General features: G+C 45.9%; 1 protein-coding gene across 2 annotated transcripts; it reads left to right on the plus strand.

The window, feature by feature from the left end:
* The first annotated feature begins 8,799 nt into the window (after positions 1-8,799).
* LOC139551795 (CD276 antigen homolog) lies at positions 8,800-24,107 on the plus strand. Of its 2 annotated transcripts, XM_071363136.1 has the most exons (8): positions 8,800-9,303; positions 11,534-11,836; positions 12,180-12,446; positions 12,923-13,258; positions 13,420-13,554; positions 22,773-22,835; positions 23,176-23,260; positions 23,489-24,107. In XM_071363136.1, the coding sequence occupies exons 1-7, from the start codon at positions 9,225-9,227 to the stop codon at positions 23,247-23,249; spliced, it is 1,257 nt and encodes a 418-aa protein (XP_071219237.1). In that variant the 5' UTR covers positions 8,800-9,224; the 3' UTR covers positions 23,250-23,260; positions 23,489-24,107. The 2 variants fall into 2 exon arrangements, with proteins under 2 accessions (XP_071219237.1, XP_071219235.1); XM_071363134.1 differs by having other exon boundaries at positions 8,804-9,303; positions 23,176-24,107.
* Positions 24,108-24,814: the final 707 nt, after the last annotated feature.

A 24,814-nucleotide genomic window follows, 5' to 3' on the forward strand; every position in this document is an offset into this window, starting at 1 on the left:
TGCGGCTTGGCGGGGTCGTGTTTTGGCGGGCGCATGGCTCTCGACCTTCGCCTCTCCCAAGTCCGTACGGGAGTTGCAGCGATGGGACAAGACTGTAACTACCTATTGGATATCTTGGAATTGGGGAGAAAAAGGAAAACATTTAATTTAAAAAACTGTCAAGAGGAGTAAAACAAGGTTGTCTGTTAACTATTAAAATAAGATCCAACCATAATATCAAGGGGCTCGAAATCCAGGGCTTGAAAACAAAGGCGTCATTGTACGCTGCTGATTCATGTTTTATTTAAATCCACAATTTGGATCCCTCCATAATCTTATATAGGATCTAAATAATTTTTCTAACCCCTCTGGATTACAACCAAATTATAAGTGTACTATATTACATATTGGATCACTGAAAAATATTAGTTTTACATTACTGTGTAGTTTACCAATAAAATGGACTGACGGTGAAGTGGACATACTCAGTATTCATATGCCGAAACTCAAATATACTAATTGATAAAAAAAATGTTTTTGGGAAAAAAAAATTGGACACTGTGTAATCTTTGTAAATGATATCATATATAGGCCTGCCGGAGTTATGTCACACATGCAGCTAACAAAAATACATGGAAATGTCTGCTCTATCCAAAACTACAACCAATGAATTGCAGCATTACTGCAAAAATGGCAAGTGGAAGGGGGAGAAAGTAAGGAACTTGGTTGTCAGCCCTGCTATAAAGACCAGAATTGGTTAAAGAAAATTGTGATAAAAGTATACCAGCTTCATTTAAGCACCAAAAATAGTACAGCTGTGCCATACATATTGCAAAATAGTTAGGAAGAGAGTTTTGATGTATCGATTCCATGGCAGTTTATGAACTGATAGACAAAACGATGGCGGATTCAAAACTTTGAGTTTTTCATTTTAGATCATTATACAAAATTCTTGCAACCAATAGGATGTCATATATTTGGGGGATACAACCATCCCAGCTCTGCAGATTTTGCTGTGAAGAGACAGAATCCTTACATCATTTGTTTTTTGGTACTGTCCATTGGCAGTTTGTTTTTGGTCGCAGGTTCAGGAATGGCTGAAGAATTGCAACATTTACCTGGAGTTAACTCTGAAAATACCACTGCTGGTGTCACGATCGTTGGTAGCATACTCGGACCAACGTGCAGCGTGATCTGGGTTCCACATCTGTTTTATTTAAAGTAAGTGAACCACACAACAAAACAAATAAATAATAAACGAAACGTGACGACAATGGAGTGCTAACATGCAACTACACATAACAATATCCCACAAAACACAGGTGGAAAAATGCTACTTAAATATGATCCCCAATTAGAGACAACGATAGCCAGCTGCATCTAATTGGGAATCATACCAAACACCAACATAGAAAACAAAACTAGAACCCCACATAGAAAATATAAACTAGACTAACCCCCCTGACCTACTTCACCATAGGAAATAAGGACTCTCTATGGTCAGGACGTGATAGTACCGCCCACCCCCCAAAGGTGAGGACTCTGGCCGCAAAACCTGAAACCAAAAGGGAGGGTTAGGGGGGGTGTCTAGTGTCGGTGGCGGCTCTGGTGCAGGACGAAGAACCCGCTCAGCTCGCGGATCCACCATCTTTGGTGGCGGCTCTGGTGCGGGCCGAAGAACCCGCTCATCCTGCGGATTCAGCCATGGACCCAGGCTGAACACTGTGCCTGGACTGGACCTAGATGCCGAGGAAGGCTTCTGCGATGGAGCGGGACTGGACATCTGCCCTGGCCTGGACATCAGTGCAGAGGAAGACTCCTGCCATGGAGCGGGACTGGACGCCATGTCTGGACTGGGCATCGGCGCAGAGGAGGGCTCCTGCCATGGAGCTGGAGGTTGGTTCCGGACAGTGGACCGTCGCAGGAGATTCCGGACCGTGGACCGTCTCAGGAGGTTCCGGACTGTGGACCGTCTCAGGAGGTTCCGGACTGTGGACTGTCTCAGGAGGTTCCAGACTGTGGACCGTCGTTGGAGGTTCCGGACTGTGGACCGTCGTTGGAGGTTCTGGACTGTGAACCGTCGCCGGAAGCTCTGGACTGGGAATTGTCGCCGGAAGCTCTGGACTGGGACTCATCGCCGGAAGCTCTGGACTGGGAACCGTCACCGGAAGCTCTGGACTGGGAACCGTCACCGGAAGCTCTGGACTGGGGATCGTCGCCGGAAGCTCTGGACTGGGATCTGTCGCAGGACGCTCGGGACTGGGGAGACGCACTGGAGGCCTGATGCGTGGGGCCGGCACAGGTGGCACCGGACTGGTGACACACACCTCAGGGCGAGTGCGGGGAGCAGGCACAGGACGCACCTGACTGGGAAGACGCGTTGGAGGCCTAGTGCGTGGAGCCGGCACAGGTGGCGCCAGACTGGTGACACGGACTTCAGGGCGAGTGCGGGGAGCAGGCACAGGACGTACCGGACTGGGGAGGCGCACTGGAGGCCTGGTGCGTGGAGCTGCCACAGGACGTACTGGGCTGTGAAGGCGCACTGGAGACCTGGTGCATATAGCCGGCATCAATCGTACCGGAACTTTAACACACTTCACACGGCAGGTGCGAGGAGCTGGCACAGGATGTACATGGGTGCACCTCAGCCACGCTCAAGGTCCAAAACAATATCATAACCGCCATCGATAAAATACAATACTGTGCAGCCGTATTCATCGACCTGGCCAAGGCTGTCGACTCTGTCAATCTCCGCATTCTTATCGGCAGACTCAACAGCCTTGGTTTCTCTGCCTTGCCTGGTTCACCAACTACTTCTCAGATAGAGTTCAGCGTGTCAAATCGGAGGGCCTGTTGTCCTGACCTCTGGCAGTCTCAATGGGGATGCCACAGGGATTAATTCTCGGGCCGACTCTTTTCTCTGTATACATCAATGATGTCGCTCTTGCTGCTGGTGATTCTCTGATCCACCTCTACGCTGACGACACCATTCTGTATACTTCTGGCCCTTCGTTTGACACTGTGTTAACAAACCTCCAGATGAGCTTCAATGCCATACAACACTCCTTCCGTGGCCTCCAACTGCTCTTAAATGCAAGCAAAACTAAATGTATGCTCTTCAACCGATCGCTGCCCGCACCTGACTGCCCATCCAGAATCACAACTCTGGATGGTTCTGACTTAGAATATGTGGACAACTACAAATACCTAGGTGTCTGGTTAGACCGTAAACTATCCATCCAGACTCACATTAAGAATCTCCAAACCCAAATTAAATCTAGAATCGGCTTCCTATTTCGCAACAAAGCATCCTTCACTCATGCTGCCAAACATACCCTCGTAAAACTGACTATCCTACCGATCCTTGACTTTGGTGATGTAATTTACAAAGTAGCCTCCAACACTACTCAGCAAATTTGATGTAGTCTATCACAGTGCCATCCATTTTGTCACCAAATCCCCACATACTACCCACCACTGCAACCTGTATGCTCTCGTTGGCTGGCCCTCGCTTTATATTTGTCGCCAAACCCACTGTCTCCAGGTCATCTATAAGTCTTTGCTAGGTAAAGCCCCGCCTTATCTCAGCTCACTGGTCACCATAGCAGCACCCACCCATAGCACGCACTCCAGCACGTATATTTCACTGGTCACCCCCAAAGCCAACTCCTGCTTTGGCCGCCTTTCCTTCCAGTTCTCTGCTGCCAATGACTGGAACGAATTGCAAAAATCACTGAAGCTGGAGACTTATATCTCCCTCACTAACTTTAAGCACCAGCTGTAAACGAGAACTTGTTCTCAACTGGCCTATCTGGTTAAATAAAGGTGAAATAAAATGTTTAAAAAATAACTCATGTAAAATATACTGTGTCCGTAAAATGTATGTAGTATGTATAAGCTGGAAGTAGAAGCCTAAGTGCTGTTGTACATTAGTTTACTCCAATTAAAGGGGGTGGTAGGGTTAGGGGAAAAAAGGAAAAAAACAATACATAAATATATATAAATAATATATTTAAAAAAATATATATATATACAGTACCATTCAAAAGTTTTTTTTCTTTATTTTTTCTTTATTTTCTACATTGTAGAATACTAGTGAAGACATCAAAACTTTGAAACAACACATATGTAATCATTTAGTAATCAAAAAAGAGTTTAAAAAAATCTAAACATATTTTAGATTTTAGATTTTTCAAAGTAGCCACACTTTACCTTGACGACAGCTTTGCACACTCCAGGCATTCTCTCAACCAGCTTCACCTGGAATGCTTTTCCAACAGTTCACAAATATGCTGAGCACTTGTTGGCTGCTTTTCCTTCATTCTGCAGTTCAACTCATCCCAAACCATCTCATTTGGGTTGAGGTCGGGTGATTGTGGAGGCCAGGTTATCTGATGCAGCACTCCATCATTCTCCTTCTTGATCAAATAGCCGATACACAGCCTGGAGGTGTGTTGGGTCATTGTTCTGTTGAAAAATAAATGACAGTCCTACTAAGCGCAAACCAGATAGGATGGCGTATGTTTAAGTGTGCCTTGAATTCTAAATAAATCGTTGACAGTGTCACCAGCAAAGCACCCCCACACAATCACACCTCCTCCTCCATGCATCACAGTAGGAACCACACATGCGGAGATCATCCGTTCACCTACTCTGCGTCTCACAAAGACACGGCGGTCGGAAGCAAAAATCTCATAATTCGACTCAAAATTGGATTTCCACCTGTCTAATGAACCATTGCTCGTGTTTCTTGGCCCAAGCAAGTCTCTTATTCTTATTGGTGTCCTTTAGTAGTGGTTTCCTTGCAGCAATTCGACTATGAAGGCCTGATTCACGCAGTCTCCTCTGAACAGTTGATGTTGAGGTGTGTCTGTTACTTGAACTCTGTGAAGCATTTATTTGGGCTTTAATTTCTGAGGCTGGTAACTCTACTGAATTTATGATTTGCAGACCCAGAGGTAACTCTGGGTCTTCCTTTGCTGTGGCGGTCCTCATGAGAGCCAGTTTCATCATAGCGCTTGATGGTTTTTGCGACTGCACTTGAAGAAACTTTAAAAGTTCTTGAAATTTTCAGGATTGACTGACCTTCATGTCTTAAAGTAATAATGGACTGTCATTTCTCTTTGCTTATTTGAGCTGCTTATTTGAGCTGTTCTTGCCATAAAATGGACTTACGAAATAGGGATATCTTCTGTATACCCCCTACCTTATCACAACACAACTGATTGGTTCAAGCGCATTAAGAAGGATAGAAATTCCACAAATTAACTTTTAACAAGGCACACCTGTTAATTAAAATGCATTTCAGGTGACTACCTCATGAAGCTAGTTGAGAGAATTCCAAGCGTGTGCAAAGCTGTCATCAAGGCAAATGGGGGCTATTTTGAAGAATCTCAAATATAAAATATATTTTGATTTGTTTAACACTTTTTTGGTTACTACATGATTTCATATGTGTTTTTTCCTCGTTTTGATTTCTTCACTATTATTCTACAATGTAGAAAATAGTCAAATAAAGAAAAACCCTTGAATGAGTAGGTGTGCCCAAACTTTTGACTTGTACTGTATAGTACCAAAACTGTTGACACTGCAGGACTCTACGGCGCACTGGAAATTACATTGACTGAGATTGTTTTTAAACAGGCTCACAAATATGTGCTCATGAATTTGTAAAACGTGTGCATGAATTAATATAAAACGTGCTAATGATTTATAAGACGAGCTTACGAATTGCAAAACGCCCCGAAGATGCTAGGGAGACAATCTCGACGACCATCACCCATTTCCAACCAACAGGGACACACACCACACAAAGACACACCACACAAAGACACACAACACAAAGACAAACAACACACATGTAAGTGCTGCTTTCCAAGGCAAGAATGTGTAGGCTATTACAATGAACTTTCCACCTAATGTTATCCATTGAAAAACTTCCCTTGAATGAGTAGGTGTGTCCAAACTTTTGACTGACATATATTTTAATGTAAAGAAATAATATATTTTTTTCACTTTGCCTTATGTGATGTGATTTCACATGGATGGATTTACAATTTGGGAGAGGGGTTAGACGCCAGCAGCCCTTTTCACATGGTAAACAATGGCCAGACACACTTAGTTTTATGGCACACGTTGTATGGTTGATTGGTCTGTGAACTCAATTACTGTGGCCTGGCTTAATGGAGTAATGCAGGGGTTGGCAACAGGCAATATAGTAAGAGCCGATTAAGTGTCCACCATATATATTATTGTCCCCCTAAAGTTTTTAGTTTTTAGTCAAAAAAGACTCTAAATTCACCAGGAATTCTGCTAAAAAGAGTTTAACTGTTCCCAAGTATTCCCACAAATTAAAAAAGAGACACACACTACCGTTCAAAAGTTTGGGGTCACTTAGAAATGTCCTTGTTTTGAGAATAAAAATAAAAGTCCATTAAAATAACATCAAATTGATCAGAAATGTTCTGATTAAAGAAACAATAAAACTGGTGAAGTGAAGAGGCGACTCCGGGATGCTGGCCTTCTAGGCAGAGTTGCAAAGAAAAAGCCATATCTCAGACTGGCCAATACAAATAAAATATTAAGATGGGCAAAAGAACACAGACACTGGACAGAGATATGGCTTTTTCTTTGCAACTCTGCCTAGAAGGCCAGCATCCCGGAGTCGCCTCTTTACTGTTGACGTTGAGACCGGTGTTTTGCGGGTACTATTTAATGAAGCTGCCAGTTGAGGACTTGTGAGATGTCTGTTTTCAAAACTAGACACTAATGTGCTTGTCCTCTTGCTCAATTGTGCACCGGGGCCTCCCACTCCTCTTTCTATTCTGGTTAGGGCCAGTTTCAGCTGTTCTGTGAAGGGCAATTGAGCTGTTCTGTGAAGGGCAATTTCTCGCATGGAATAGCCTTAATTTCTCAGAACAAGAATAGACTGACGAGTTTCAGAAGAACATTTTTTGTTTCTGGACATTGTGAGCATGTAATCGACCCCACAAATGCTGATGCTCCAGATACTCAACTAGTCTAAAGAAGGCCAGTTTTATTGCTTCAGAACAACAGTTCTCAGCTGTGCTAACATAATTGAAAAAGGGTTTTGTAATGATCAATTAGCCTTTTAAAATGATAAACTTGGATTAGATAACACAACGTGCCATTGGAACACAGGAGTGATGGTTGCGGATAAAAAACAAGGACATTTCTAAATGACCCCAAAGTTTGGAATAGTAGTGTATATGTGATCGTTTTTCAATGTAATCAAGGTGTGAAATTATTGTAATTTCAAATAAAATATATTTTTGGTTTTAATTGTGGTCAATTTGCAGTATACAAAAGATTATAATTATTTTCCAGCCGCCCGACCATCGGCTCCTACAAAAATCGGCCTGTGGCTGAATCTAATACCTAGCCCTGGAGTAATGTGTCATGAAGCAGACAGCAGGAGCTTGGCCTGGGTGGTGTGCAGGTTAATGGAACAACTGCTTGAATAGTTGCACAAAGTGTATAGGCACACTCTCAAATACACGCACGCACGCACGCACGCACGCACGCACGCACGCACGCACGCACGCACGCACGCACGCACGCACGCACGCACACACACACACACACACACACACACACACACACACACACACACACACACACACACACACACACACACACATGTTTAACAAGCTTCCATTCCCAATGTCATCAGGGGATTTATGGCTGATTGAAGATTAAATCATGAACCCTGTTATGATCAACCCTGTTACTTTATTTGGCACTTAATAGATTATATATTTTTTTACCTCTTAAGTTGAACATGTGCTCTTTAAGACAGAATGTTAAAATGAGATGAAATCAACCTTTTTTAACCTAGTTATACTTCTCAAAAGGCACCGAATTGGTGGAATGACCCAGCTGCCTTTCACATACAAGATGCAAGAAAAGATACTGTTTCAGTGGAAACTACAATATAAAAAGGAGAAGTGTGAGTGCAATTATTACTCAGAAAAGAGTGAAGGTGAAATAGTGTGAGAAGTAGGAAATATGGTGACATACAGAGTGAGAGGGAAAGAAATCATTCAGATGACAAGCGATTCTATGAGACACTGAGTGGGAGGGGTGGAGAAGGGGTGAGGAGGTTTGACACTGAGTGTAAGGGTGAGAAGCGGTGGGGAGGTTTGACACAGAGCGTGAGGGGTGGAGAAGGGGTGGTGAGTTTGACACGGAGCGTGTGAAGAAGGGGTGGGGAGGTTTGACACAGAGCGTGAGGGGTGAAGAAGGGGTGGGGAGGTTTGACACAGGAGCGTGAGAGGTGGAGAAGGGGTGGGGAGGTTTGACACTGAGCGTGAGGGTGGAGAGGGGGTGGGGGAGGTTTGACATGGAGCGTGAGGGGTGGAGAAGGGGTGGGGAGGTTTGACACTGATTGTGAGGGGTGGAGAAGGGGTGGGGAGGTTTGACACAGAGCGTGAGGGGTGGAGAAGGGGTGGGGAGGTTTGACACTGATTGTGAGGGGTGGAGAAGGGGTGGGGAGGTTTGACACAGAGCGTGAGGGGTGGAGAAGGGGTGGGGAGGTTTGACACTGATTGTGAGGGGTGGAGAAGGGGTGGGGAGGTTTGACACGGAGCGTGAGGGGTGGAGAAGGGGTGGGGAGGTTTGACACGGAGCGTGAGGGGTGGAGAAGGGGTGGGGAGGTTTGACACGGAGCTTGAGGGGTGGAGAAGGGGTGGGGAGGATTGACAGGTAGGTAAAATGGAAAGATACGTTGTGTAACGTGTTACTTGGCAACGTAACCAATAATTCCACTGTGCCTCGAGGTCTCTGTAGAGGGGCATGTATTTCAGACTAACCTTTCTGCCCTGCTGCTCCCTCCTTCTCTCTCTCTTCCTCTCACACTCCCTCTCTTCTCACTGTGAGAGGAGCTGGTTGCTCTAAAAGGGAAACAGCTTCTCTCCTCTGACACGAGTGGTTCCTCTGACAGGGATATGAACAGGGAAATAGCTTCTCTCCTCTGACACAAGTGGTTCCAGGTGGGTTTCAGACTCATTAACTCTCATTTGGGTTTACAAAGATATAGTCCACCTGGATCCTTTAAACTGGCAGCAAAAAGCTTTCGATCCATACCATCCTTGAGGCTGAAATATGAGATCAAAGAAAGACCAAGGCACCGTACCAACTGAGATTCAGAAGAGCTGCTAGGTGCTTTAAGATCGCCACACGTTGGAATCAGGACGTGAGTCAACAACAACCGTACGTGTGAATGAATGAGAATGGTAAAGGCACTTGTTCAAGCTTGCTTGAGGTTGCTGTGGATTCTCACCTTGGCAAAGTGTAAGATCCCAGGTAAGGATAAGATCTCTCTCGCCTCTTTGAAAGGTAGTAGTGCATGAATTGTCAGGAGAGGGTCAAGGCAGGGCATTGGATGTCTTTAATGTGACTATGCTGACCCTCTGAGTGAGGAAACAAATAATCTGAGTACTGTATGTCTTTTGAATACTTACTTCTCATCTCATCTTAAAATACATGTCTGTCTATTTGTTCATGGAACAGGAGCTTTTTGCATTTTGTGTTCATTTTACAAACCGTATTTCCTCTTGGAAAAACTAGACAGGCATCTGAAAAATAACAATTTTTTTGTGGTTGGACTGTCTCCTTGCCACCCTAAAGGAAGGAGGTTTTCCACAAGACAAATCCAGTGTAACGCAATGGTTAAGAGATGATGGTTTGCCAGCAGTTTTGTGAATATAAACAACAATTCCTATACAACATAAGTTACATATTGTCAGTGTACTGTCCCTCTAACTTGCCTTTGAAGTCTCTGAGGATTTATGATGTGAAAACATCCAAGCCAATGCTGAGCCTCCCTTGCTTTGCATGTGGAAATATGTGGTCCAGATGTGTTCTCTCTGAGGAATCCAGTGGCCCACGGCGTCTGTAACGGCTGGCCCTCCACACAGCTCTGTTTGTTCTGTCTGGAAGACTACGGAGACCGGGTCCCGCTGTCCTGTCCAGTGTTTAGACTGGCAAGACCTAACTGGGACCCAGGTCAACTGTCTCTCCTGCACAGGAGGCTGCTGAGGGGAGAACGGCTTATAATAATGGCCGGAACGAAGGAAATGGAATGGCATCAAATATCTGGAAACAATGTGTTTGATGTATTTGTTACCATTCCACTAATTCCGCTCCAGTCATTGCTACAAGCCCATTCTGCCCAATTAGGGTGTCACCAACCTCCTGTGCTCTCCTGTTTGGGATGTTGCAGAGAATATGAAAGAAGTCTACTGAGGAGAGGCTCACAGTCTCACTGGGACATCTCTGACTCTTCACACGCAGACCTTTATATATATAGATATATATTACCCAAATACCTTATATTCATAATTCTCTACTAGCCTAGGCTACTGCTTACAGAGAGGGCAAATATATGGTCTATCAGCTGATCATAGTGAATGTAGTTGATATCAACCAGATAACTAGTTAGCTAGCTAGCTGTTTGATATGCTGTTGTAACAATTTAACTACTCTTTACCTGTGATTGGAGTTTGTCCTGCTGCTAACATCTGCTTTGTAGGCCTACTTAAAAACAGTCCAATTGAACTCTTCCCTGCCCCTGGAAGTGAGAGACGACATACAACTCAAAAAGTAGCCAGTGTGCCACTACTCATACTACTGCGGTAGCTTCTGCTCTGCTCGCAGCTTCGCAGCTTCTGCTCGCAGCTTCTGCTCACCGAGCTTCTGCTCACAGCTTCTGCTCGCATGTGGGAGGGGGGATTTCACCCCCAAAATGTTATTAGCTAGTTGGATGGGCAAGTCTTCACAGAACAGGAGAGAAATTGTCAAAAAGTAAAATAAAAATGTAATGATAAAAACATGCTACCAATCTGAAAGTGCACTTCTCTCATAGGAGGGCAAAAGTGCAGGTGCTCAGGTACTCCTAGAGCCCTATCTCTGCATGGGCCTGTCATGCACTATATTTGACTCTGAGTTGGTGCCCTGTCTATGAAGGACTTCACTGACGCTATCGTTGTTATTTTGATAGTAAAAAGCCCATATATTCCCTTGTCAACATGGATGTCACCTTTACCCATTTACAGTGCAACATATTGTTGTGTAACCACATTTTGTGCACAACAAATGACTGAAAAAGCCACATGTTGAGAATAGGCTGTGTGATTACCAGTTTCAAGGGTATTATCTAATACTTATCCAGTCAAACCCTGCATTTAACTCAACAATTGTAATGTATGGCCTATCATGTTTGGCTTTAGGAATGCACCATAACCATATGGTGCTGGACCTCACTCTGTAGCGTGCGGGGGTTAAAATGTTGGGGTTGGGTAAGACAAAACGTAGGAAATGCGTCAGAGTTGTGGACAAACGCAACCTATAGCAAGATGGAAAGAGGGGGAGAAAGGTTGACTGATGTGTTTAATGCAGGACACTTCATATGAGTTATATTGACATAGAAAGTACGTACTGCACATTATTTCTAACGTGTGTAGGTGGAAAGAGAAAGATATTGAGAAAAAAAGGTGACATTTCCCAAACTGTCATCTCTCTACTTTTACCCTAGATGCCCACGTGACATGCATATTCTCTGAAGACTGTGTGCTGCCCTGCAATTTCAAACCCAGTGGGAATGAGATCATCCGCTGGTACCTCCACAAAGTGCTCCTCCTCAGCCAATCCCAGCAGGGTGGGGACCAGCCTCCCCAGGACCACCGTACCAGGACGTACCTGCTCCAGGACCAGCTCTCCCGGGGCATCGCCTCGCTACACCTCAGCCAGTGTGGCATCAAGGACCGAGGCCGCTACAGGTGTCTGGTCAACAGCACTCTGGGACAACAGGAGTCCTTTGTCATCATGAAAGTGGAGGGTTAGTAGTCTCGCTGCGGCTTGTATCGAGGCTAGATTATGTAGCTGAGTATCCACTTCACATGTCAAATGCTTTCACTGTAGCTTGTGGTGAAATGCCCTCTGTGTCATGAAGGTTAAAAGATGTGAATCAACCAGCTGCAGCTGTATTTGAGCTGTTAGACCTAGAGCCAAATGGCTAAATTGATATCAAGCCAAGAGTAGAGAATTTGCTCTTGTTATTGGTTTTGTGACCTTGCTGTACATAAACATTTTAAAGGGTTTTTGCTCTCAAATTCAGTTTGTAGTGAAACCACTCAAGGTTGTTACTCTATAATCCTGGCTATCTCTTTTTGTTATTTCAGCTCCCATCAAGATGGTTACTATGGAGAAGAGTATGAACAGAGAGATTCAGTGCCTGTCCAAGGACATCTTTCCCGCTCCCCGTGTGCAGTGGTCCACTCTGCCCCCGAAAGACAACCTGAGACCCATCACCCATATGGGACCCAACGCTGAAGGCCTCTACTCCTTTCAGAGCACGCTGAGAATGTTTGAAAATACCCTCACCTACATCTGCACCGTTAACTCCACATATGGATCACAGTCATGGAGGAGCTCACTGCAAGAAAGAGGTACGTCATAACCAGCATTTAATCTCTCTCTCTCTCTCTCTCTCTCTCTCTCTCTCTCTCTCTCTCTCTCTCTCTCTCTCTCTCTCTCTCTCTCTCTCTCTCTCTCTCTCTCTCTCTCTCTCTCTCTCTCTCTCTCTCTCTCTCTCTCTCTCTCTCTCTCTCTCTCTCTCTCTCTCTCTCTCATTTTGCAGATGCATAGTCTATAGTTGAGTAATTCTTATAAAAACAGTGACAAACTGCTGTGAGTGACTGTTATGATGACTAAGTGCAGAGCCAGAGAAAAATCCACAACATTTTTTTTGACAAATTTATATGCGGGAGCTCTCAACACCCAGTCAGACTTGGTTAGATTGAATTCAGTGTCACACACTGCCCTCTGGAGTTTAAGAGAGTGACTACAACGGTAAGGCCCCAAAAGGACAGTGATATTTAGACATATTTATGGCTCACAGTCCATAAAAGTATTTAATCACCAGGGTTGATTGGAGAGGCGGGTCAAGAGCTGTCCATACCCTGCATTGCTCCACAGAACCTCCAGAACTTCTCCCTCACCTGGACATTCAGCAGAACCAATGACCCCACAGTCATCCTCAGCTACGACAGCAGAACCAGACGGACCTCCAACCTCTGGGAGGGCCGTGCTGGACTGGAGCAGGACCAGGTTCTGGCGGGAGATGGATCCCTCCTTCTTCACAACCCAGAGAGTCGGGAACAAACAGGAACATACACCTGTACATTCACAGGCTTCCAGAGCAGACACGTGGTCCAAACCCAGGTCAACATCAGGTCAAGATCCCAGTTACCAGTGACAGGTGCATAAACATTAATCCTTCATCTTAAATAACTATACTGTACTATTTTTTTTATAGTATACAGTATGAGCTTATTATACACACAAGGTTATTGAAGATAGGTGTTCACATAATTTCATAATCCTGCATTTTTCACATGTTTACCTTGTCCAACCATCTAGAAAAGATGCCAAAGACTACAGACCAGGCTGAGCGTACAGGGGGAAGTCACTTCCAAATGTTGGTGATTGTTGTAGTAGTTGCAGTGGTGGTTGCAGCAGTAATAACAGCACTACTACTGTATAGAAAACTACAAGGTAAGTGTAGCCTTCTTGCAGTCAAATTACCAAATCGCCCTCTAGTGGCCTCATGGGTAGAACGTTATTAATATTTTTCATAATTTACTATTAATCAACACTATTTCCATGTCAATCGGTTTTGTTATATTTCAGTCTTCTGCTATGTATATAAAGTGAAATTTTGGGATGCAAACTCAAAATGTCATACATTTCAACTCTATATCTGACATGGTACAGGGGTCCTCTTTTTTTGCCCATAACCATGTGTTGTTTCAAAGTAGATTTGTTTAAGACCAAGTTAACACTGTGTGACCCTGATTTAGCCCACCGCAGTAAAAGGATAAAGACAGAACTAGGGTTGCTAGTTACTAGAAACTTTCGACGTTTACCAGTAAATTACCAGAATTTTGGTACCATTCAAGGATTTTATGTAATCTATCACAAGACATCTAGTGACCCTTTTGGGTACTTCAGATTATCACAGGTATCTGTAATAATATCTGGCCCTTTGTGTGGCCTTATCACATGTAAAATAGTTGAGGTGAGGCAACACAGGCTGAAATAGTTTTGCATCTACCTCTGTATTTTGAGATTTTTTAGTATTTTGGTCCTTTAATACTAGCATTTTCAAAAAGTAAACATAAAAATATATATTTTTAACTTTTTTAAAATTTGTTTTTTCATACTACCGTCATCAAAATGTCAGGATTTGTAACTACATTCAAATAGACATACAGTGCTTTCGGAAAGTATTCAGACTTTTTCCACATCTTGTTACGTTACAGCCTTATTCTAGAATGAATTCAATTTTTTAAAATCCTCATCAATTTACACACAATACCCCATTATGACAAAGCAAAAACAGGTTTTTATACATATTTGCTAATTTATAAAAGAACAACAAATGAAACATTTACAGAGTACTTTGCACCTTTGGCAGCGATTACAGCCTCGAGTATTCTTGGGTATCACGCTACAAGCTTGGCACACCTGTATTTGGGGAGTTTCTTCCATTCTTCTCTGCAGATCCTCTAAACCTCTGTTTGGTTGGATGGGGAACGTTGCTGCACAGCTATTTTCAGGTCTCTCTAGAAATGTTCGATCGGGTTCAAGTCCGGGCTCTGGCTAGGCCACTCAATGACATTCAGAGACAAGTCTGGGCTCTGGCTGTCAGCTTAGGGTCGTTGTCCTGTTGGAAGGTGAACCTTCACCCCAGTCTAAGGTCCTGAGTGCTCTGGAGCAGATTTTCATCAAGGATCTCTCTGTACTTTGCTCCGTTCATCATTACCTCGATCCTGACTAGTCCCTGACCCAGTTCCTGCCGCTGAAAAACATTTCCACAGCATGATGCTGCCACCTAAATGCTTCACCGTAGAGATGGTGCCAAGTTTCCTGCAGGCGTGACGCTTGGCATTCAGGCCAAAGAGTTCAATCTTGTTTTCATCAGACCAGACAATCTTGTTTCTCATGGTCTGAGAGTTCTTTAGGTGCCTTTTGGCAAACTCCAAGTGGGCTGGTATGTGCTTTTTACTGAGGAGTGTCTTCCATCTGGCCACTCTACCATAAAGGCCTGATTGGTGGAGTACTTCAGAGATCGTTGTCTTTCTGGAAGGTTCTCCCATCTCCACAGTGGAACTCTGGAGCTCTGTCAGAGTGACCATCGGGTTCTTGGTCACCTCCCTGACCAAGGCCCTTCTCCCCTGATTGCTCAGTTTGGCCGGGCAGCCAGCTCAAGGAAGAGTCTTGGTGGTTCTAACCTTCTTCCATCTAAGAATGATGGAGGCCACTGTGTTTGTTCTTGGGGACCTTCAATGCTGCAGAAATTTTTTGGTACCCTTCTCCAGATCTGTGCCTCGACACAATCCTGTCTCTGAGCTCTACGGACAATTCCTCATGGCTTGGTTTTTGCTCTGACATGCACTGTGTGCCTTTCCAAATCATGTCCAATCAATTGAACTTACCACAGGTGGACTCCAATCAAGTTGTAAAAATATCTCAAGGATGATCACTGGAAACAGGATGCACCTGAGCTCAATTTCGAGTCTCGTAGCAAAGGGTCTGAATAAATATGTAAATAAGATATTTCAGTTTTTTAAACCTGTTTTCCCTTTGTCATTATGGGGTATTGTGATGTCATTATTGTCACGACTTCCGCCGAAGTCGGCCCTTCTCCTTGTTCGGGTGGTGTTCGGCGGTCGACGTCACCGGCTTTCTAGTCACCATCGATCCATTTTTCAGTTTCGTTTTGTTTTGTCTGTATTATACACACCTGGTTTCAATTCCCCTATCATGTTCCCTATTTAACCCTCTGGCTTTCATTTCTGTTTTGTCCGTGATTGTTTGTGCGTTAGTGGTTGTGGTTTATACGTTGTGTTTGTGATTTTTTCCATTTGTGGAATTTTTGCCATTAATTTTGAGTAAAACACTGTGGTTTCGCTCAACACCTGTGTCCTGCGCTTGACTCCGATAATTCTCCGCACACAACCCTGACAGAATCACGGACCTCTTCAAATGGAGTCAGCAGGCGCAGCCAGCCCTTCTCTACCAGTAGAGGAGCAGGTTCAACAGCCATGGATCGCGTGCTGCAAACTATGGACAGATGGGAGAGAGGAGGTCTCCCAGTAAATCAGACCCCAGCACCAACACCCGCACCTCTACCTACACCACCGTCCATCCCTCCACCGGTCGGACCCAGTGGGATTCGGCTCTCGCTCCCAGGAGCGTATGATGGAACAGCAGCCGGGTGCCAGCGGTTCCTCCTACAGCTGGAGCTCTACCTGGCATCTGTTCATCCGTCCCCTTCGGGATCCGAGAGGGTGGGCGCCCTCATCTCCTGTCTGACTGGTAAAGCCCTGGAGTGGACCAACGCCATCTGGGGAAGAGAAGGTTCTACCCTGGATAATTATGATGACTTCTCTCACCGCTTCCGGGCAGTTTTTATCATCCACCTGAAGGGAGAGCGGCGGGAGAGCGATTGTTCCATCTAAGACAGGGGATGAGGAGCGCTCAAGAATTCGCCCTGGACTTCCGTACTCTGGCCGCTGGTGCGGGATGGAATGAGCGGGCCCTGATCGATCATTACAGGTGTAGTCTACGAGAGGACGTTCGTAGGGAGCTAGCCTGCAGGGACACCACTCTCAACCTGGACCAGCTGGTAGATTTATCTATCCGGCTGGATAACCTGTTGGCCTCCCGCGGGCGTCTAGATCGGGGTCCGCCCATTCCATTACCCAGCTCCTTGGATCCAACCCCTATGGAGTTGGGAGGGGCTGCTAGGAGGGAGACCGGAGGGGGACCCACTCCATGTACCAACTGTGGACGCAGAGGGCACACTGCTGTCCGGTGCTGGGGTGTTTCTCCTGGAAGTCGAGGTAGCAGGCGGAGCACTGGTGGGTCGTCTCAGGTGAGTAGGCACATAACTCACCCAGAGCCTTCTGTTGCACACATGTGGTTACCTATAGAATTTCCTGAGTGTTCCCCACATCCCCAGCATAAGGCGCTAGTAGATTCAGGCGCAGCTGGGAACTTTATTGACCGCTCTTTGGCTCATAGCTTAGGGATCCCTATTATTCCTGTTGATGTTCCCTTCCCTGTACATGCCTTAGATAGTCGTCCTTTGGGGTCGGGGCTGGTTGGGGAGGTCACAGCGCCCATCGCTATGAGAACGCAGGGGGATCACGAGGAGAGAATTAGTCTCTTCTTGATCGACTCTCCTGCATTTCCTGTTGTATTGGGTCTTCCCTGGTTGGCCTCTCATGATCCGATTATTTCGTGGCAACAGAGGGCTCTCAAGGGATGGTCCTGTCAGTGTTCAGGGAGGTGTGTAGGTGTTTCCTTAGGTGCCACTACGGTGGAAAGTCCAAACCAGGTTTCCACCATGCACATTCCTCCCGGAATATGCCGATTTGGCACTCGCCTTCTGTAAGAAGAAGGCGACTCAATTACCACCCCATCGACTGGGGGATTGTGCGATAGATCTCTTGGTAGACGCGACACTTCCCAGGAGTCACGTATATCCTCTGTCACAGGAGGAGACGGTGGCTATGGAGACATATGTCACCGAATCTCTGGGACAGGGATATATTCGGCCTTCCATCTCACCTGTCTCCTCGAGTTTCTTTTTTGTGAAGAAGAAGGATTGAGGTTTGCGCCCGTGTATTGATTATCGCGGATTAAATAAGATCACGGTAAAATACAGTTACCCGTTACCACTCATAGCCAGTATGACCGAGTCATTACACGGGGCGCGCTTCTTCACAAAATTGGACCTCAGGAGCGCGTACAACCTGGTGCGTATCAAGGGAGGAGATGAGTGGAAGACAGCATTTAGCACCACTTCTGGGCATTATGAGTACCTCTTCATGCCGTATGGGTTAATGAATGCTCCATCAGTCTTCCAATCCTTTGTGGATGAGATCTTCAGGGACCTGCACGGGCAGGGTGTAGTGGTGTATATAGATGACATTCTAATGTACTCCGCTACACGCGCCGAGCATGTGTCCCTAGTGCGCAGGGTGCTTGGTCGACTGTTGGAGCATGACCTGTACGTCAAGGCTGAGAAATGTCTGTTCTTCCAACAGTCCATCTCCTTCCTAGGGTACCGCTTTTCAGCGTCAGGGGTAGAGATGGAGAATGACCGCATTTCAGCCGTGCGTAATTGGCCGACTCCAACCACGGTAAAGGAAGTGCAGCGGTTTTTAGGGTTTGCCAACTACTACCGGAGATTTATCCGGGGTTTTGGTCAGGTAGCGGCTCCCATTACCTCACTGCTGAAGGGAGGACCGGTGCGACTGCAGTGGACAGCTGGGGCGGACAGGGCGTTTGGTCACCTGAAGGCTCTGTTTACCTCAGCTCCCGTGCTGGCTCATCCTGATCCTTCCTTAGCATTCATAGTTGAGGTGGACGCGTCCGAGGCAGGGATAGGGGCTGTGCTGTCTCAGCGCTCGGGTACGCCACCAAAACTCCGCCCCTGTGCATTCTTTTCGAAGAAGCTCAGCCCGGCGGAGCGAAACTATGATGTGGGGGACCGGGAGTTGCTGGCTGTTGTCATGGCCCTGAAAGCGTGGAGACATTGGCTTGAGGGGGCTAGACACCCTTTTCTCATTTGGACTGACCACCGCAATCTGGAGTACATCCGGGCGGCGAGGAGAATGAACCCTCGCCAGGCAAGGTGGGCCATGTTTTTTACCCGTTTTGATTTCACCCTTTCCTACAAACCAGGTTCCCAGAACGTTAAGGCAGACGCACTGTCCCGGCTGTATGATACTGAGGAGCGGTCCACAGATCCCTCTCCCATAATTCCAGCCTCTCGCCTGGTGGCACCGGTGGTGTGGGAGGTGGACGCGGACATCGAACGGGCGTCACGTTCAGAGTATATTCCACCTGACTGTCCAGCTGGGAGTATGTACGTTCCGTTTGATGTCCGCGATCGTTTGATCTGTTGGGCTCATACGTCACCCTCCTCTGGTCATCCTGGTATCGGTCGGACGGTGCGCTGCCTTGCTGGGAAGTACTGGTGGCCCACTTTAGCTAAGGACATGCGGGTTTATGTTTCCTCCTGTTCGGTATGTGCACAGTGCAAGGCACCTAGACATCTGCCCAGAGGGAAATTACAACCCCTTCCTGTTCCACAACGACCGTGGTCACACCTATCGGTGGATTTTGTGACGGATCTTCCCCCGTCGCAGGGTAACACCACGATCCTGGTCGTTGTGGATCGGTTTTCTAAGTCCTGCCGTCTCCTTCCTTTGCCCGGTCTCCCTACGGCTCTACAAACTGCGGAGGCTCTGTTCACCCACGTATTCCGGCACTACGGGGTGCCTGAGGATATAGTTTCTGATCGGGGTCCCCAATTTACGTCTAGAGTCTGGAGGGCGTCTATGGAACGCCTGGGGATCTCGGTCAGCCTTACCTCAGGTTTCCACCCCGAGAGCAACGGGCAGGTGGAAAGAGTCAACCAGGATGTTGGTAGGTTTCTGAGGTCCTATTGCCAGGACCGGCCGGGGGAGTGGGCGGTTTACATCCCCTGGGCGGAGATGGCCCAAAACTCCCTCCGCCACTCCTCTACCAACCTATCACCGTTTCAGTGTGTGCTAGGTTACCAGCCGGTCCTGGCACAATGGCATCAGAGCCAGATTGAGGCTCCTGCGGTGGATGAATGGTTTCGGCACTCAGAGGAGACTTGGAACGACGCCCATGTGCGGTTACAACGGGCCATCAGAAGACAAAAGGCGAGTGCCGACCGCCACCGCAGTGAGGCCCCGGTGTATGCACCGGGGGATCGGGTCTGGCTCTCGACCCGAAACCTACCCCTTCACCTGCCCTGCCGGAAGCTGGGCCCGCGGTTTGTGGGGCCATTTAAAGTCCTGAGGAGACTGAACGAGGTTTGTTATAGGTTACAACTCCCCTCCGATTACCGTATTAATCCCTCGTTCCATGTGTCTCACCTCAGGCCGGTGGTGGCTGGTCCGCTCCAGCAGTCTGAGGTGCGGGAGGTTCCTCCGCCCCCTCTTGACATCGAGGGGGTCCCGGCGTATATCGTAAGGGCTATCATGGATTCTAGACGTCGGGCGAGGGGCGTTCAGTACCTCGTGGAGTGGGAGGGGTACGGTCCGGAGGAGAGATGCTGGGTACCAGTGGAGGACATTCTAGATCCATCCATGTTACAAGAGTTTCACCGTCTCCACCCGGATCGCCCTGCACCTCGCCCTCCGGGTCGTCCCCGAGGCCGGTGTCGTCGCGCTGCTGGAGCCGCGCGTCAAATTGAGGGTACTGTCACGACTTCCGCAGAAGTCGGCCCTTCTCCTTGTTCGGGTGGTGTTCGGCAGTAGACGTCACCGGCTTTCTAGTCACCATCGATCCATTTTTCAGTTTTGTTTTGTTTTGTCTGTATTATACACACCTGGTTTCAATTCCCCTATCATGTTCCCTATTTAACCCTCTGGCTTTCATTTCTGTTTTGTCCGTGATTGTTTGTGCGTTAGTGGTTGTGGTTTATACGTTGTGTTTGTGATTATTTCCATTTGTGGAATTTTTGCCATTAATTTTGAGTAAAACACTGTGGTTTCGCTCAACACCTGTGTCCTGCGCTTGACTCCGATAATTCTCCGCACACAACCCTGACAATTATGGGGTATTGTGATGTCATTATGGGGTATTGTGATGTCATTATGGGGTATTGTGATGTCATTATGGGGTATTGGGTGTAGATTGGTGAGGATTTGTTTTATTTAATTCATTTTAGAATAAGGCTGTGACATAACAAAATGTGGAAAAAGTCAAGGGGTCTGAATACTTTCCGAAGGCACTGTAAATCCCTAATTTCATACACCATTTAAAAGCCCATTTCATAGAGAATGTTACAAACTGGACTATATGTAGTAACTTACTTTGAAGAGATTGTGATTGGGTCTAAATAGGCATTTGGCGATTTTTAGGCTAAATTCAGTGTCCTTGTCTAACTGCCATTTCCCGAAAGTCAGACTCTTCCCACATGCCAACACATTGTTCTCAGACTTAAAATGTTATGTGGTTATCTTTAGATATATTCCCCAGACTTGTATCGGGGAAATTGTTGATGTATTCTAACTTTTATTCTAGATCATATTTTCTTTGGAAATATGCGCAAAAATGCAGTTTACGTACATATCTTTAGTATTTTACAGAAATAAATATGAAAAGGTATATATACACAATCTGCTCTACAGAAGTCCGGTCCTGGAGTGTCTTAACAAAATGAAACCCAAATATTAAGGCTGACTTTATCCAGTTTCCAGAAAAATAGATTTGCGGTATATACAAATATGTGCATATTTCAAGTTTAAAAGTGTATTTGCCATGTGCACAGAATACAACAGGTGTAAAACAGTACAGTGAAATTCTTACCTTGATAATAATAGAAAATAGAATAAAAAATAAAAGTATGAATAAAAACCACACAAGAACTATGATGTGAGTTAAAGAAACACGAGAATGCAAATGCTGCATATACAGGCCAGTGCCAGTGCCTTATTTAATGTGCAGGGGTACTGGACTGGTTGAGGTAGGTTTATACATAACAAGTGACTGGTAGTAGGATATACATGTAAACAGGGCTGGAAAGTGACTGGTTGCAGGAATATATAAATAATTATGGTAATGCTGTATACTAGTGTTAATATATACATGTAAACAGGAGTAATAGTGACCAGTAGCAGGATAAATAGATAAATACTTATGGTAATCAATAATAAATTTAGCATCAGCGTATGTTGTGTCTCAGTGGGTAGAGACCTGTGGATGGGCATAGAGTCAGTTTGGATAGTCTGTGGGAGAGAGAGAGCAGTAGTTGTTAGCCAGAAGCAGGAGGCAGAAGCTGTTTACGAGTCTGTTTGTCTGAGCCTTGATGCACCGGTATCGAGTATGGAGAACAGTCCATGTCTTGGATGGCTGGAGTCTTTGGCAATATTTCAGGCCTTTCTCAGACACCGCCTGGCATGTACGTCCTGGAAGGCTGGGAGCTCGCCCCCCAGTGATGCGCTGGGCCGTCCCTCTGTAGGGCCTTCCGGTTGTTGGCGATGATATCTCATGTAATGAGATGTCACTGCATTTGCATATTTTTATACTATATTTCAGAAAAGTTATAATACAAAAATTATAATATTGGTGTGTATATTCAACTGGTAAAAGTTAATTGTGATATGATTAAGGAAAAATAAAAGTTAGATAGGGTGTGGTGCCTCGCCTTCAATAAATAATAGAATGACAAACATTATCTTAAATATATATCCACAGCGACACAGTTAGTGCCTTCATTTTAAGGTAGCTAGTGTAACGGATGTGAAATGGCTAGCTAGTTAGCGGTGGTACGCGCTAATAGCCTTTCAATCGGTTACGTCACTTGCTCTGAAACCTAGAATTAGTGGTTCCCCTTGCTCTGCAAGGGCTGCGGCTTTTGTGGAGCGATGGGTAACGACGCTTCGTGGGTGACTGTTGTTGATGTGTGCAGAGGGTCCCTGGTTCGCGAGGGGACGGTCTAAAGTTATTCTGTTACACTAGGTGAGACAACCACATATCTATCACAGTCATAGTAAGTAACATTTTCCTCAATAAAGTAGCTATCAGGAAAGTCAGTGCTGGTAAGAAAAGACAAGCGTGAAGAATACCTGAGAGTAAATGATTCACTTCAGAGCACCATGCATTCTGTACTCATACTGAGGTGACAATGAATGAAGTGATGCCTCATTTTTACTCCTTAGCCAACCAACAGATGGCTGGTGGGACCACTGTGGAGGACACAGAGATGCAGCCAACAGAAACTAGTAAGTATTCTTTATCAATTGTCAGGACTCCTCATTATATGGCCTTTGTGCTTTTGTCCTATTATAATCAAATCCATTTATCAGATTTATACCATTCTGCAAGGGCAAAACAAAAATGGCTTGTGTAACCTTCAGCCCAGATACCGTTAGCCTTTACAGCATTCATAAAACTCCCACTCTTCTATCACTCTTGAATGAATTTAGCTACTAAAAGTCTTATTTATTCAAGTATGGTTGAAGTACACTGGTTATAAATAATGCAGTCTTTAGAGTTATTACTTTATTGGCTAATATCTACTGCCCTGCCTCACTGATTGGCCTCTCCATCTCTCCCTCACAGTTAAGACAGATGATTCACCAATGGATAACTGCCAGCTGACAGAAGACCACAACAATAGCTATAATAAGCTCTGACTGACAAGCAGGTTAGTGCTATCCGGGATCCTTGGGAGTTGGGATGTCCTTACCCTAACCCTTACCGTAACCATTTTAAATGTCAACTTCAATGGGGTAGGGACGTCCCAAGGATCCAGGATAGCAAAGACCCTGACAAGCCTTTCTAGATGAGTCATACTGTTCCTAATCACAGACCTGAAGTCATCAATCAAGCATTCCTTTGTAGCTTGACTCACAACTCACATTTTTTGCTTCAGGGAGAAAATTCGACCACAGAGATGTATTCCAGGGATTTAATTGGAGAGTGCTGTTCTACAATGGAGCACATCTGTGTTCTAGACAATTGAATAACTGTACAGTCTTCATAATTTACATTAAAGTTGTGAATACAGTGTATTTTGTAGCAGTTGTAGTTGTAGTTGTCAACTCTGAACTGCCTTATTGTAACAGTCCTGACCTATTTATGTTAGTTTTTATGTGTTTTTGGTCAGGGCATGTGTTTTGGGTGGGCAGTCTATGTTACCTGTTTCTATGTTGGTTTCGGTTTGCCTGGTATGGCTCTTGATTAGAGGCAGGTGGTTTGCATTTTCCTCTAATCAAGAGTCATATTTAGGTAGGGCATTATCACTGTGTGTTTGTGGGTGATTGTCTCCTGTGATGTCTTCGTTATGTTAGATGTATTCACTTTTGGAGCTGTTTGGCTGTTCGTTCGTTTCGATGTCCGTTCCTGTTCGTGAGTTTACGTTTGTCCATGTAAGTTTATGTTCAGGTCGCGTGTACGTCGTTTTCTTATTTTGTAGTTTGTTGAAAGTGTTTTGGTTGTTTTCGTGTCATCAGTTATCGTTGTAAATAAATAAAGATGGCATATTTCCCTGACTCCGCATTTTGGTCAGAAGATCCTTCTCTCCTCACCTCATCCGAGGATGAGGAAAGCGTCAGCCGTAACAGAATCACCCACCTAAATACAGAGACCAAGCGGTATGGGAATGCTCGACGGAGCAATAAGGATTTCTGGACTTGGGAGGAGATATTGGACGGTAGAGGACCTTGGGCTCAACCAGGGGAATATCGCCGTCCTAAGGAGGAGAAGAGGGCAGCCACAGCCCAGGAGCGCTGGTATGAGGAGGCAGCGCGACGACGCGGTTGGGAGCCCGTGAGTAAGACCCAAAAATTTCTTGGGGGGGGGCACACGAGGAGTGTGGCAAAGCCGGGTAGGATACCCGAGCCAACTCCCCGTGCTTACCGTGGAGGTAGAAGGCGTCGTACTGGTAAGACACCGTGTTATGCGGTAAAGCGCACGGTGTCCCCAGTACGCGTGCTTAGCCCAGTGCGGACTATTCCACCTTGCCGCACTGGGAGGGCTAGGTTGGGCATCGAGCCGGGTGCCATGAAGCCGGCCCAACGTAGCTGGTCTCCAGTACGTCTCCTCGGGCCGGTGTACATGGCACCAGCCTTACAGGTGGTGTCCCCGGTTCGCCTGCATAGCCCAGTGCGGGCTATTCCACCTCGCCGCACTGGCAGGGCTACGGGGTTCATTCAACCTGGTAGGGTTGGGGAGGCTCGGTGCTCAAGAGCACGTGTCC

Source organism: Salvelinus alpinus, chromosome 24 (genome assembly GCF_045679555.1).
Source record: "Salvelinus alpinus chromosome 24, SLU_Salpinus.1, whole genome shotgun sequence".
Taxonomy (NCBI): domain Eukaryota; kingdom Metazoa; phylum Chordata; class Actinopteri; order Salmoniformes; family Salmonidae; genus Salvelinus; species Salvelinus alpinus.